The following is a 16,106-nucleotide window of genomic DNA, read 5'->3' as shown; positions in this document are numbered from 1 at the left end:
GACCCAGTATCATTAATAAACAGATTTAAATCCAATGGTTTGGCTTGGTACTTGTATTTGGGAAGGAGTACTATTTTGCAACACTAGGTAAGCACTTTATTGCTTTGCACATATACACATCCTTGCATACACAACCAATTTAAAAATCAGCATAATGATTAAATGAAATCCATGCCTTCCCTGACTGCAAGCCAGCCCGCCTCCTGAAGCGGTTAGACTGGCTGTGCATCCACGGGTAGAACTGTAGCTCCGCCCCTTAGTCTACGGGGACGCGAGAAACGCGCTATTTGCGCAATGACTTTAAATAGAAAAAACATGGTATTGGATTCTATTAAATATAGGTGGGATAATTGGTTTTATGACTGCCAATATTCGGAGTTTTTGTATAGTCCATACTCCAGCGCATAACTACTTCCGGGTCGTTCGTGGGGTCAAGTCTGCAAAAGTTCCTTCCCCCCGCCGCACGTCAACAAGGGATGAGGATAACATTGGGAACCAGAACCCAAGTTGGGAACAATCTATTTAATGTGTTCGATCAATTCGAAAGGACTCGACGTCCAAGTTCTCAGAATGTATTGCAGTTTGTCCAGTAAAGGTACACCTTGGGCATCTGTGCATCCTTGATAGGCTTGGATCTGAGTGTTTGGAGTTTGATCAACGTAAGCATGCCTATTTCCAAACCTTAATGCATACTGTTATCCCACGTCTTGTAAATACTTTTAACTGCAATATCTGAACTTATGTGGTTCTGCTTCGGGGGTCTGCAGTCCAGAGCGCACCGTGTCCGATTTCACTAGATAAGGCGCACTGATACATCTCTAGTTGAATCGCTACCGGGGTTATTATCTCGAAAAGCATCGATCGGTAGTGTCCGTGAGCATGGCGGACCGGGAGGAACGCCGTTTCGCCGAGGTGCCCCGGGAGTCCGTCAAACTCGTGGCCGAGAGCGCTGGCGTGGAGCTCGGCGACGATGTGGCAGCCCTGCTGGCGGAGGATGTGTGCTACCGACTCAGGGAAGCGACCCAGGTGAGAAAGGCTTGATGAACCAGCTGCATTTATCTGTCCTGTTTCAACGTGTACGTGTAGAAGTGACGCCTGTTTATTCTTATGAATCAATTCAGAGTAGCTCTCAATTCATGAGACACGCCAAGAGGAGGAAGCTGACGGTTGAGGACTTCAACAGAGCTCTGCGTTGGAGCAATGTGGAGGTAAAGGGTCACAATAGGGGAATGCTTTTCAAGATCCACCATGTTTGGCATCAGTATTGCTCTATCAAAGAAACGAACTATGGAGGTTATTATGTTTCAATTGTACACTGCAGGGTGTTTGTTGCCACAAATCCACATCTTTGAAAGTGGAATATGTGGCATTGGAGTATAATTGCCGGTGGTCATTCTGTTCTTTGCCGTGTTTGTCTCACCAGGCCATCTGTGGCTACGGCGCCCAGGACGTCTTGCCCTTCCGTTCAATCAAGGAAGGGGAGCTGTTCTTCGTCGAGGACCGGGACATCAACCTGGTGGAGTTGGCACTAGCTACCAACATTCCCAAAGGCTGTGCCGAAACGATGGTCCGAGGTGAGTCGCGCTGGTAACCGCTATGGAAATCGATTACGTCTTCTTAACGCTGTCAATCTGCTAAGAAGTGACTTATTTGAGTTTCTTTTCCCGATAGTAAACGTTTCCTACCTGGATGGTAAAGGCAACCTGGAGCCTCAAGGAACAGGTAATATACCAGATCATGACACAGGTTAAAGGTGCTGTAGGTAAGAGGTAAGGGGTAAAATATGAGTCTAATTTGTTAGAAATAGCTATAGCCATAATCTGCTATTAGTGAGTCAAATCTTCTGGCTATTTCATGGTCCACTCCAGGTCCACCAATCTGCCCTGCAGACATTTCACAGCTGTTTCTTTTGAGTCCGTCATTGCATTCAGCCTTACCGCCTGGTTTGGTTCCCTGAGCCACATCATCTCCACCCTCCTGAATGAGATCACCCGCATGAGCGGCCAATCCATCGGACTGGAGCAGGAGTCACTGGGCAGTGTTCACAGCAGACGGACAGACAGTTGGTTAAAGGATCACACATAGCCTTATAAACAACACGCATTACAACAGTCTTCCCTCGGGACGCAGATACAGGTCACTGCCGTTCAGAATAATGGTGCCATATGTAATTTTAAGTTACTTTTTTAATTAACACGATTTTGAACCATTTAGTTGACCTTAGTGGTAGACCTTAGTAATAGTACCACATCTGAGATCAGACTGGCCACTGCTTTTAACATTAAGCCCATGTTTATTGCATTGTACTTGTACGTCCCAGGTCCGAATGCAATTAACTCGTAACATCCGAATGAAGCTCCTAACAGAAAAATATAGTTCTCTAATTGATCGCTTCCCTTATTGGTTCAGGGAATCAAACTTGCCTGTCAATCACTAGTGCTTGAAATGCAACACTTCTCAATGGTGGAGAAACGTAGGAGAGGGAGGGTGCAGAGAGGCATTGGACGTTTATTTGGTTTGTTTAGTTTCCAGACCTTGCTCTTTTCTGCTCTCTCTTCGCAGCCCTTGAATCTTACCTACAACAGCTTTAACACGCCATTTGTTTCAAGTTGAAGACACGTCTGAATGTTTTTAAACACAACATGAATGAATCTGTGTGTTCCTCTCTTCACCGCCACAGTCCCCAGTGCCGTGCAGACCCTCTCTGATGACCTTCTGAAGTACTACCAGCAGATCACACGCGCCATCCTGGGAGAGGACCCCCACCTCATGAAGGTACAGCTTCGAGCCCCCCCCCCCCACCCCCCTCCGTTGTCTGCCATTATTGTCATTAGAGAATTGACGATAATGTGGAAAAATACTGACGGCAAAACAGTGTTCTGCATGAAAGAATCACAAACACACATGCTGATACTGTAGCTGGCATTAGCTCATGAATGGCTATTAGACTAAATGTAGGAATTATAAAGAGAAAAAGGTACACAAGGGACTTAATAATATGTATGTATTGTATATATTATTTTATATATTATTTAATAATGTCAAAACAGAAGCAACAATATAAAACCCAAACGGTTGGATGGCTACAAATTTCAGACCAAAAACCTGTGTTTGCGTTAACATTAATGCCAAATAAGAAAACGTGTCTGGCCTAAAGGTGCCCTTGCATGCTGTTGGTGGTAATGCTATGACACAGTCACGGGGTGACCCAGTTTCAACTGGAATGCCTGCAGCAGCGCCCTCACCTCACCAGAACCTTCTGCTGGCACATCCTGGCTGTGCACGCGCATATCAGTACCGTGCACTTGCACATCATCACCGTGCACGTGCACGTCGGTACCGTGCACGCGCACATCAGCACCGTGCACATGCACGTCGGCACCGTGCACACGCCCATTGACACCGTGCACACGCACGTCGGCACCGTGCACGGGCACGTCGGCACCATGCACACGCACGTCAGCACCGTGCACGTGCACCTCGGCATCGTGCACACGCACGTCAGCCTCGTACACGCGCAAATCTGCACTGTTAATTGTTTGTGTGAGTGCCTGTACTGTACATACGCCCAATATATAATACATGGTTAATCCTTTGAATGTTAATCTGTTTCAGGTGGCTTTGCTTGACCTGCAGTCTAATTCCAAGATGGCTGCCTTGCTGCCGTATTTTGTTTACGTCATCAGCGGGGTACGTTTGCAGTCTTTGACTAATTTACTTCACACATTCGCATACATGCAAATAAACTGCACATGAGGTCAGGGTATACAGGGTATAGCTTTCTGGCAGCATTTGATCAGCAGGAAAAAGTGGTAAAAAAATTGAAATAAGTAAAGGTTTTGTGAAGCAATTCTACACATTTGTGTAAATGAGCCTAATTTTTTTGCTATTCAAATCTGCTTGCTGAAACACACCTAAGTATTTGTCCCGTAGATCTATGACTATAGAAATTATGTTTTAATTATCATCCCAACAATCTATATTTATTGTAATAAATATATTACCCCCCCCCCCCCCTGCAGGTGAAGTCGGTGAGCCACGACCTTGAGCAGCTCAACAGGCTGCTGCACATGGTGAAGAGCCTCATCCAGAACCCCTACCTCTACCTGGGCTCCTACGTGCGCAGCCTGGTGTCCAGCGTCATGTACTGCATCCTGGAGCCCCTGGCCGCCTCCATCAACCCCCTCAACGACCACTGGACCCTGCGGGACTACGCCGCCCTGCTGCTCAGCCACATCTTCTGGTGAGGCCCCCCCCCCCCCCCCGCGGTGTGTTCAGGCGCACCTCGTAAAGTTGTGTGTTCATCTCATGCGTGTGGTTAGTATCGCAGTGCTAGTGGACAGTGCTTCGTTCTTGGAGGATTTCGGGAAAATGTGGGGGAAATATTTTTAGAAATTGAATATAACTGCTAGGATTTTTTTTTTTGTCAGATACTAAGCTTTCCCGATCTGCATATTTCCTCTAGTTGGACAAATTTTAATAACCTGAAGGCAACCATGCGTTATGGCCTTTTATGGACTAGATAATGAAGAGAGACAGGAAAGTGGGCGGAGAGGGAAATGGAATCTAAATCTCTTTTTTAAAGCATGTTGAGTTTTGTTAATTTTCTCTGTTCATTTAAAACCAGTTTGGTTCTTTGGGACAAGCGTCACGTACCGGTTTGACCCGCAGGTCCCACGGTGACCTGGTGAGCGGGCTGTACCACCAGATCCTGCTGTCCCTCCAGAAGGTCCTGTCCGACCCGGTGCGCCCGCTCTGCTCTCACTACGGGGCGGTGGTGGGGCTCCACGCCCTGGGCTGGAAGGTACCGCCTCACCCTTCTTTTTCTCTTCATTTCATTCATTTCATTGTCTCTATGATCAATCCAATTATTTCCAAATTCTTCAATTAATTAATTAAGACCATTTTATTTGATTTTAACGTTCTCTGAAAAAAATTCAGCTTAACTCCTCACACAATGCTAAAGCTACTTAAAAATTTGAACGTATGTATTTTTCTTTTTTTTAAGAGGTTTTAATCGAATTTCACACACACATGGGATGTTCGATTTACACCTTTGGACCACTAGAGGGCAGACCAACCTCTACCGCGACTGTCTACAACTCTAATATTTACACTCCATACACATATTAAACCTTTAACTGGGGAGCTCAACTTGGTGCTTATGGACGCCTCATAAAAACTATTACCGCAATTGCTTCGATATTTAATAAGATGGCCAACTTGAAAACGTCCCATATAATTGTAGCCCCTGTAACCATAGGAACCATTATAAAAAACCTGCCACAGATTACATAGGGCGGAGGGGTCTTGAAGGTTGTCCCCTGTGTATTCTGCTTGGCAACAGATGATGCACACACACAATTAGGAACACTGCTCTGTTCTTGCATACTAAACATACATAAATTATAAATGTACTCCTACTAGTGCTACCACTGCTATTGCACATTACCCAACACAACATTACTGACGTTTTAACAATAAGTGCGTCAACCGCGAAGAAACAAACCAGAAGTTCCCAGAATCATGTACATAAAATAAACCCAATTAACCAAACCACTTAAAGGGCTACATTACAGAAACAACAGAGCTACTGTATTCTTTTTCACCGACTAACACTCAACCACAAATTATGAATTATTCAGTGTTAGACAGAAGATCTTTAGATCTTTGCTGTCTGGATTCTGTGGGGAGATCGTCTGCCATTTTGGAGCCGGGTGGAGCCAACATGGAGGCTGATGGCTGATCCTGAGGTGTGTGTGTGTGCGCGTGCGTGTGTGTCCCCAGGCCGTGGAGAGGGTGCTGTACCCCCACCTGCCGGCCTACTGGGCCAACCTGCAGGCGGTGCTGGACGACTACTCTGTGTCTAACGCCCAGGTGAAGGCGGACGGACACAAGGTCTACGGAGCCATCCTCGTACGTACAACTACTAAAAATACAACCTCCGATGATCAGGAACGGGTGGAATGCCGCCGTGTAATAGTTGATACTGTCTTATGGGTTCTTTGCTAATATAATGAAAAGTTGAAAAATCTACATTTTGTGGGTAATATGAGGGGAGTTAGAGTGACTCATAGGGAGGATGGGTCCTTTTTCAAGATGCTGGATTCCAAGTGTAACCGGATATGTTGAAATTCAGTGGAAGCCATGATTTTCGGTGTCATAATCCAACGTTGGACTGCGCTCAGTCCAGACACCACGGCGACTCAGCTCTGAGATAACCCCGCCCACGGCTGCAGTTTTCTTTCTATCGTCCCATTGGTTGAGATAACAACTTGAAATCCTCATGTCCAATACTCCTCTTCATACGTTAACGTTAATATTACAAGGTTTGCATTGGTTTTTTGTTAGTATTTTACCTTAACAATCAACGGCCGCCAGCTGCCTCCGTGGGTCTAAATTGAACGATTAAAAAAAACCGTACAATTATGAAACCGCCATCCTAACCGTGAGCCGTCAGTCCGGGGTCCAGACCGGTCCTCACTCCCCCGCTGTGATGCATGTGCATGTGTCGCCTTGTGGTCCGCAGGTGGCGGTGGAGCGCCTCCTCAAGATGAAGGCCCTCTCCCTGTCCCAGCCGGCCGAGGGGGCCCGGGGCCCCGGGGCCGGCCGGCAGGACCCGGGCCCCCCGCCGGGCCACCGGGTCAGCTCCCCGGGCCTCAGCCCGCCGCCGGAGCCCCTGTCGGAGGCGGCGCTGGGCATCGCCAGCCACCTGCAGGCGGGCGGCGCTGGCTGCCCCTGGGAGGCCTGGAGCCCCGTGCCGCTGCCCGCCATGTACGGCGAGCTCTACTCCTTCTTCGGGGACAGCCTGGCGGTCCGCTTCAGCACGGGGCCCGGCGCCGAGGGCAACGGGGCGGCCGGTGGCGGCGGCGGCAGTGGCGGCGGCGGCGGCGGCAGTGGCGCCGGAGCCGGGGGCGTCTCGCCGCCCCGCGCCCTGCCCCAGCTGGGCATGGCGGCCAAGGACCCTCCCCCGGGCCCCGCCCACCCCGACACAGCCCGCAAGATGCCCCAGCTCACGGCCAACCTCAGCCTCAGCCCGCGGCGGGACGGGAGCCCCCGCGGCGCCGCGGAGCCCGCCCCCCCCAGCCTGGCGGCCACGGGCCCCAGCAGGTAGGCTGCCGTGGCGACGGGACCACTGCTGTTTCTGATTGGTCCCCCCCCCCCCGTGTGTCATGGAGGACAATCCCTCGGAATGCTTAAGAATCCGCGGGTTCCCGTTTGTTAACGCGTCGTGTGTACGTGTGGGGTTGTAGGGCGCGTACATCGTGACCATCGCCGTCTTTGGAGCAAATAGCACTTAGAATGTTTTTTTGGAGGTAGTAATTATGTTTGGACCGCCGCACAGTAAATCGTCGATGAATGAGGAGTCTTTGTGGGGAGATAGTGTTGTGTTTGAATTGAACTGCCTTTGAAGCATTTGTCAATAAAGTTAAGGGTTAGGAGTACGGCAGGAAACTCGAGTCCACTCCACATGGCATAGTATCGTCAGCAAAAGCCCTCTACAGTCTGGTCCTAAAGCTTAAGAACTCATTTGGTAATGTAATTCAAAACCAGAAAATCTCCCCTCTAATGCCCCGTGCAGCTGTGGGTTCAATTTCTGTCCGACTGTTTTCTCAAATGAATAATGATGGAACACCCCCCCCCCCCCCCCCCCCCCGACTTTATAACATATAATTACTTTTGGTTAAAAAAAGCCCTGGTTGTATTTCATTAAGCAACATCTCTCAGTTCCGTCCTTAATACTGAAATCCCTCCCTTCTGTTCCCTGCCTCCTGTCCACAGGCCCCTGGCCCGCTCCTCCTCCTCCTCCTCCTCCTCCTCTTCGGCCCAGCGCTCCCGGGCCTCCTCGTCCCGGGCCGGCCAGCGCGCGGTGGGCCCGTCCCGCGACGTCTTCCCCAAGGCCCGCTTCACCGCCCCGCCGGCCGGGGCCGCCACGCCCACCTTCGCCTTCCTCATCGGCGGGCGCCAGATGGGCCGCCGTTGCCAAGGGAGACGGCCCTTCCTCACGGCGTTCGCGCCCCCCTCTCCGGCGCCGCCCTCCCTGACCGCCTCCGTCTCCGCTTCCTCCTCCGCCTCCGCCTCGTCCGCCATCGCCGCCGCCGCCGCTGCCGCCACGGCCGTGGCTCCGCCCCCGGCGCCACCACTCCCTTCCCTGCCGCCGCGCACCTACGCCCACAAGCTGCCCGTCATCGGCAGGGTCAGCAAGCCGGTGCGGCGCTGGGCCTGCTCCCACTACTCCCTCCATCTGCCCCTCTGAGCCTGCAGGGGGCGCTGTGTACATAGCTCTCAGTTTCATAGAATAAAAAGAAAACTTGGAATACCCGGTGAGTAGCTTCTCCTTGATTTGTTTGAGTTAGGAGGGGGAAATGGAGGAAATAAGTGTAGTCCCGAAAAATGATCATTTTTGGGGGTTTGATGGCGGAGAAGAGAAAAAACAAAAGATGGTGCTACGGACATCGTCCGGCGCCTCTCGTTGCGGCCGTGGCCTGATCTACTTTCGATTTGTTCTTCACCGTTCCGCAGCAGAAATTGCTCCGTAATGGTCTCTTTACTAGTCAATTCTCTAAATAGCCACTGGGTGTCGCCATAAGCCAAGATGCTCGGACGCCATCTGTCAAGTTTTGAACAAAGGTCAAAATTAGTTTTCCGTCAGTTTTAATTAGTTTTCTGTCAGTTTCTACATCCTTTTTTTTTATTTTTTTTATTTTTTTTTTTTCAATCTGTGGAACTGAAAATGACTTACTTTATAAAGTAATCAGAAATATTTTTTTATGTGTCCGCAACAAAGCCTTATCACAGTCGGTCTACAAAGATATGCAACCACCCTCTTGCACCGCCCCATGTCTGACTATGCCTTCTGTTGTCACAAGGAGTTAAGTTATCGTGGTTCAGCAGCAGAGAAGGCTTCCAAATATAGGCCCATAACCAGGCTCTGAAATTAACACCTGCCCAGTGCAGCTCAGTGGTCGAGGCAGATAAATAAACTAGATTTGAACACTGGTTACACTTACCAAATAACCCATTGCCTGTATGAGAGCTTAACTTTACATTTATTTACTTTACATCAACTTTACATCAATCTATTCTTTTGCATATTAACATGTCAAACATAGATTTCTTGTATATATTTTTTTACATTTTCCATAGCATAGGGGTATGCAACACATGAATTTACTGAACTGACATTTGTTTTGATTTGAGAGCTATGCGGTCAGTATTGGAAAGCAGAATGGTATTTCCTTCAGAGGTCTTCTGTTCCACCCTTATGTAGGCCAGGGATTTGATAGCACACGCTTTTATCCAGACAAGAAGGGCGGAGGAAATCAGGGATGAGACGTTTTGAGTCTGGGCCCAGTCACGCCTTAATCACACACACACACACACACACACACACACACACACACACACACACACACACACACACACACACACACACACACACACACACACACACACACACACACACACACACACACAAACTACCAGGTCATCCATCTTATTGGGTTTCTACCTGAGGGTTTTTTGTCATGCTAAAGTGTTGTGTGCTTTAAGGAGTGGTCTGCTCTGAGTAACTAAATATAGTTACTCAGCTTGTAATCAGTATGGTCCTATAGATATATAGACAAATAGATCGATAATGTGTTTCTATTGGTGGGGGTGGTCAGGCAGAAATTGTCAATTGAATTAAGAAAACTAAAGCCGCATGGTTATCTTCTATTACATTAATAATTTATTTGATTTGATTTATATTGAACATTGAAATGACAATAAATAACGAATGCAATCCCCTGAAACATGAGTAACCAACCACCTGAGTCATTGCACGGTTCCTCACCAACACCATGCCCTTTAGGAGCGACTGTTATTACACGCATGTACCCAGACGCGCGCATACACTCACACTCACACACGCACGCAGAATAAGGGCTTGGATTGTTGGATCACGTGATTCTCCAATCAGCGGACGTCCGTAGGCACAAAGCTTCTGTTGTAGCGTAGCGGGATCTGACGACTCATAACATAATCTGCGGTGTGGGGCCTTGTCACCGTAAACTGGACAACGGTGCAGTGAACAACTGTGTTAATAACGGCAGGGTGCGGGGGTCTGAGGGTTCAATCATGCGATGAGCATGCTTTTTTGTTCACGTGATTGTGAATCATGCTATCATACCAGTGGAGGCGGGGATGGCGGTGTCTCCATGTGTTGGGGGGTAATGGACCGCCGTCCCGAGTGACAGGCGACAGGTGCCTGGGCTATATTTATTAAGGTCACGGGCGACGTTCGGGGACTCTCCTGTATTTGTGCGTGATGATGACAGCAATAGATCATAACTCCCCTCAAAGCGGGTGAATATTAGAAAGGCGGAAGACTTCGGGTGCCTTGATATCGAACACGTTTCTTTTTTTGTTAAAATAGAGGGAATAGTGCCAACCACATCTCGTGGTGAAAGCTAAACCGTTGTATCTCTTCACACCCAATTTGTTTTTCAATCCAAGAGGACGCCCTGGCGATCTTGATGGTTGGTTGAAATGGTTAAATAATTATCAAACACACCCGATACATTTACAATGGCGACCTCAGTTCTGCTATGAATCTCTCCCGCACGCGTCAAAGAGCCGCTTCCTCTCGTCAACATCCCCTTTCCTACAAGTGGCATTCAAGCACTTACATGCCCTTATACATTTATTTTCCAACAACAGGATGCACAGCGGGCCGCCAATGGCCCAGTGTACGTCCAGCAGGAAGTACATTTAGCCAGGGGGGCGTGTGTACATCCAACAGAAACAACCCCAAAACAGCTAATGTAGTTATTCCCATCTCGGTGGAACAATGGAGGAGCTATATTAGGTAGATTCTCACACTGCTTGGCTCTGGGTGGGTGGCCAGCATTGTGTGTGGCACTATAATCTGGAGAAATGGTTATAAATGATTACTGTTTCTTTCATCCATATATACTTTTTTATTTTGCATTTGTATTTTGCAATGTAGCCTATGTTTGTGAGAATATAGCTTAACATATGACAATGCAGTGCAATTTATTGATGCAATGGTAGCACTGTGTGGTTGTATGTTACGTCCTGTTTAATGATACATGTAGTGTAGTCATTTTACAGTAGGCCTATAAGGTACCAAGAGTGTTATCTCACTCTGGCATATTGTGTGCAGTTTCATTTTCTGACTTGACTCGAAGACAAACCATTTCCAAAACTCCTGTTAGTAAGGACAGCCGTTGACAGTTCCCAGCATTTTCTCCCTAACATCTCCACCACTGCAAACAGAAATCCAGCTCATAAAAGAAGGATGATTCCCTGGTGGTCTTTAACTCATACCCCACCCAAATCCAGCTGCTTCCCTCGGTGGAGGGGTGGAGGAAAGGGTGGCGTACCTACACTGACTGACTGATGTCGGTGCGAGTCCACAACGTATATGGGCTTGGGGTTGGATTGTCACGTCATTATTTCCTTTCTTCCAACCCCTTTAGGTTAATACACCGCCACAACACAAGTATTAACCCACAATGGACTCCTCGGTCCAGCATTGAGCTCCGTGTTTTGATCTCACTGTTAACGGTTGAACAAGTTTTCCTACCGGTTTCTATTGAAAGTCAGAGATCATTGTTTGTTTTGAAGAGTATTTTGCATAGACCTGGGCATGCACTTTTTTCCATACCAACAGGTGTGCGCTGTCTAAAGAACTTTACCAAGTTTCCACCACATGCGGTAAATTGGCTGTGCCTCATTAAGGTAGACCAAGATCTAGCCTTAATATCACATTAAAAGAAAACCACCCCTGCCCCATTAGTAGTATTAAAATCGTTGATTTGCTTCAACACAGACCAGACAGATCTGTGTTGTGAGGGGTCCTGAAGCTAGCTAGATGCCCGGGCCATGACCTCAGTAGAGAGGTATCCTCTTAGCTTTAGCACTGGCAGTATGCATGATGAAAATATTGTCACCCTGTCTTATGCAGAGCAACTGGCCCCAGCCAGAACAGCGACATGCGTTTGTTTTGCTGCTAATCCGTGGCATAGGGGGGACATGTGAATACAGCGCAGCACTGTGTGTGAATGTGTGTGTGTTGCTCCACACACACACACACACACACACACACACACACACACACACACACACACACACACACACACACACACACACACACACACACACACACACACACACCCGTCACACAGAAGGGCAGAGAGCAGTTTCAGTTTTCTCTCTCCACACTGACGAGCCCACAGGGGTTGTCGATGCGCAAGACGCGGATAACTTTTATTCTTTCGTATCGTTCATTCAACCCCACCGATGTCCGTCCACCCTGCACTTGATCCGAGAGCCCGAGCATGACTTCTGTTTGGAAACGGCTCCAGCGAGTGGGCAAGAAAGCCTCCAAGTTTCAGTTCGCGGCGACTTACCAAGAACTACTGGTAGAATGCACGCACAAATGGTAAGACCCTCTCCGTGTTACACACGCTTTTTTAGGCTCTCTGTGTCGCCGATTGTGTAAGTTAGGATCCTTTAATCGTCGTGTCACAATGACATCACTTCAGTTTCTCTGTCTTCTTTGAGGAATCAGCAACAGCGATCAGCACTTCTTCAGTGCTGGTGTCCATGAGGTTTAAACCTGTTGCTGTTTGCAGGAAGCGCTTGTTGGGGAACTGCGAAAGTCACGCCCGAGACGCCTTCAAGTGCAGCCTGTACCCTATAGATATCTATAGGGTATATCTCTATGTATAATGCTGCTAGCCGGGTCAGCACTTCCGCGTCAGTTGAACCATGTTGTATTGCATGTGTCGTGGGATCTTGGTAGCCCGAATAACGTCTTAACTTAAGGGGATATTACTGAGATCGCTAACCCTCACAGGTTGAAGGCTACGAACCATCAGTAGGAGTGTCAGTACCTGTGACTTGTTATTATAGCGCCATGCATGGCAGGCTGGACTGTTGTAAGCACTACTGCGTCATATCATGCTATGAACAATATTCTGTTTCGGCTTTTAGGTAACTTATGATATAACCTTATTTAGTGGAGTCGATTCGTTTATCGGGACATGATCTGTCACGTTTCTTGGGGCTGTGGCGATACCGTTAAAATGCACGTTATGGGCAGATCGAATATGGTTTTCGTAAAGGTAAATATGCTGTAAATGCGATAATATGCCCGATTACGTGTGCAGAATGCAAGCATTTCAATTTTGTTTCCCCGCTGATGTAATGCAATGAAGAAGCACAGCCTCCTCATGTGACGCACTGACTCGTAGTCCTGGGTGCGTCCACGAGTGAGTGATAAACACACACACGCACGGCCGCCTGCGCGCCACACAAACCCAGACGCGCATGACCAGATGCAGACACACACACACACACACACACACACACACACACACACACACACACACACACACACACACACACACACACACACACACACACACACACACACACACAGACGCGGACAGGCAGACAGGTGTGTGTGTGTGTGTGTGTGTGCGCGCATGTGTGTGTGTGTGCGTGTGTGAGAGAATGTTAAACGCATGTAGATAGAGCAAATGTAATGAGGTGTTGCATAATCGCCCTAATGAATGGGTTCCTAAGAAATCATGAAAACATAAATAATAAACGTGTTTGTATTCGTGTAATTAAAACATGCTTTAGCATTGTTGAATCATTGAAATGACTGTTTATTTAAAAAAAAAAACAGGCCTCTGGCTCTGGGTCTGAAGCGGCCACTGGGAGGGAGAACGTCAGGCGGCTCTGTCTCACGGACCAGGAGTGCGTGTTTAGTTGTCACTTGTTGTTGTGTCACTCCTCTGCTCTGCACATGGACCCAGATCCATTAAGCCCAGGCCTTGGCTCGCACTGCCAGCTAACACTTAGTTTACGCTACACACAGTGTTTATCCCCCCCCCCCCCCCCCCCCCCCCCGCCCACACACACACACACACTCACACACTCTCTGTACATACTCTCATTATATACACCAGAAGCAGGTATCGACAGGCTTTGTTTCTCCTTCTTGGTTAGCTTTCATTCCGTTGGGCTGCTCTCATTGAACCAAAGATAGACTCAAGATTATTCTGGATCTGGACGGGTCAGTTGGGGATCGCAACCGGCCAAGTGGTGGTGTATGGTTGGGCCTTGTGTGTCTCTGTCGACCCATATGCACTGATATGATGTCGCTTACATCTATTGAGTGAGTTTGGCAGTGCGTTGAATATATTCCTAAACAGTTAGTCAGGATTCGTCCAGATTGCTTAATAAACGTTTTCTAGTTTAGCTTCATTGTGTGTGTGTGTGTGTGTGTGTGTGTGTGTGTGTGTGTGTGTGTGTGTGTGTGTGTGTGTGTGTGTGTGTGTGTGTGTGTGTGTGTGTGTGTGTGTGTGTGTGTGTGTCCCAGGTCTGTACACGTTCGGTGTGTTTGCAGCAACAAGAACACTGCGTGACACACACACACACACACACACACACACTGAAACACACCTTCACAGCCAGGTGAAGAGGAAGTGCGTCAGCAGCATTGTGCTTCATTGGCTGTATTTGTAATCAGCGTATGCATCGTCCAATCAAGGCAGGGGTAGTGACGTAGCCCAGGGCTGATGATGATTCCAGCATCGACCTGTGCCTATTAGCTAATAAGGTGAATGAGTGATGAGCAGTATTGAGCTGAAGGATTGATCTCCCGTCCACAGCCAATGCCGTTTGGCTGAGTCATAGCCTTTATGACATGGTAACATTTAACAGAATGGCAGTAGACTGATCCATCTGGTACTAACTCATATTGAGTAGCAGGCAACAGATTAAAAGAAGTCAGTCGAACCCATAGCACTGATTGCTCAAAAGTTGTGTGTGTGTATCTACAATTGATGTTATTAATCAATTAACAATTGATTAATAACATGTTCAGTTCAGTTCAGTTCAGTTTCAGTTTATTGTCCCCTAAGGGAAACTTGTCTTGCAGCCAGGTAACATACAGGTACAGTAGCACAACAGATAAACACACATACACACAAATAATAACACCAACTACTATAAGTAAAAAACACTGTTACACTACTGCTCATCTAGCGAATTGTGCAAATTTAGCAACCATATTGCACTTGGAATAAAAGAGCTCCTTGTCCTGTTGAGCTTAAAACCAGGGACATGTGCTCCATTCTAATAATATTAAGTCAATACTTAGTCATTCAACAGACACTTTCATCCAAAGCCACTTACAGATTATGGATGAGAACCATCAAAGCAAATTAGCCACAAAAAAAGTTCAAGTGGTGCATGAAATAGTTTAATAAAATCAGAGCATACAGAGGAGCCTTAAGGTATCAGAAATACAAAGTAAGTAGCAATTTCACACATTTTTTGATGTGCACTCTCATGTGTACGAAAAGGTTTCATGTTTCATTCCAAGTGACAACTTTGAGATGTGACATTGTGCGGATGTTTGTCTTTCCCGCCTGGAGGAATGTGCACAATGTGAACCAGCTAGATGTTCACACAGGCCACAACTCATGAGATTGTTCTGGTTGTCCAACATCAGGCTTGTAATATAGAAACTACGGTCAACGGTCTACTGTGGAATAAAGCAATGGTGTATAATAAATAGGTTCAAGGTAAGAATTAAAAGGGTATGCATTTTCTCTGTGAGTGTGGTGTGGTCACCATGTGTCCTGAGTCTTAATCCACCCCCTTAACGATACTGATCTCTTCAGGTTTTCATCTCTGTATCAGTTTGTTGACCAGATTGGTTTAGCCATACTCGTAATCATGTTTCACGTGGTCGGACTTCCCATTAGGTAAACCTTGACACACTGGGCCACCGGGGCACATCTATATATAAATAATGTGTGTCCATTCACAGAACAGCAGCAAAAACAATCTCAATCCAGTGGGTGATAACCTACACATTGGGTTCTGAACATTAGCCTGTAACTTACAATCTTGACCTATAAGCAAGGCATTTGCTGAGGCACGGCTGAGCCGCCTGACGCCGACAGAGCCCAATAACTTCACTCTCACAGTTCTATAATGTGTTGCACAACAGGTGCGGCCCAGCTAGTAAGCTCCTGTTGAGTTCAGTACGAGTCACTTCTATTTCTGGGCCCCCCCCC

General features: G+C 47.6%; 2 protein-coding genes across 4 annotated transcripts in view; both read left to right on the top strand.

Moving 5' to 3' along the window:
• Positions 1–466: 466 nt before the first annotated feature.
• taf6l (TAF6-like RNA polymerase II, p300/CBP-associated factor (PCAF)-associated factor) lies at positions 467–8,580 on the top strand. 2 transcript variants are annotated; one of them, XM_084487228.1, is made up of 12 exons: positions 467–659; positions 768–1,026; positions 1,122–1,208; positions 1,424–1,574; positions 1,672–1,722; positions 2,681–2,775; positions 3,616–3,690; positions 4,023–4,243; positions 4,672–4,804; positions 5,788–5,916; positions 6,530–7,110; positions 7,783–8,580. In XM_084487228.1, the coding sequence occupies exons 2-12, from the start codon at positions 880–882 to the stop codon at positions 8,255–8,257; spliced, it is 2,145 nt and encodes a 714-aa protein (XP_084343354.1). In that variant the 5' UTR covers positions 467–659; positions 768–879; the 3' UTR covers positions 8,258–8,580. The 2 variants fall into 2 exon arrangements, with proteins under 2 accessions (XP_084343354.1, XP_084343353.1); XM_084487227.1 differs by having other exon boundaries at positions 467–1,026.
• A 3,651-nt stretch (positions 8,581–12,231) lies between these two features.
• The window catches only part of ehbp1l1a (EH domain binding protein 1-like 1a), a 37,481-nt gene continuing 33,606 nt past the window's right edge, over positions 12,232–16,106 (top strand). For both annotated transcript variants that reach the window (XM_084487600.1, XM_084487601.1), the window contains exon 1: positions 12,232–12,448. In XM_084487600.1, coding sequence (XP_084343726.1) covers positions 12,345–12,448 — 104 coding nt within the window. In that variant the 5' untranslated portion in view covers positions 12,232–12,344. The remainder of the gene's footprint in view (positions 12,449–16,106) is intronic.

The sequence above is a fragment of the Micromesistius poutassou genome, assembly GCF_964030765.1.
Source record: "Micromesistius poutassou genome assembly, chromosome: 23".
Lineage (NCBI taxonomy): Eukaryota > Metazoa > Chordata > Actinopteri > Gadiformes > Gadidae > Micromesistius > Micromesistius poutassou.
Note: the sequence above shows the minus strand (reverse complement) of the source record. Positions and strands in the feature narration are given on the sequence as shown.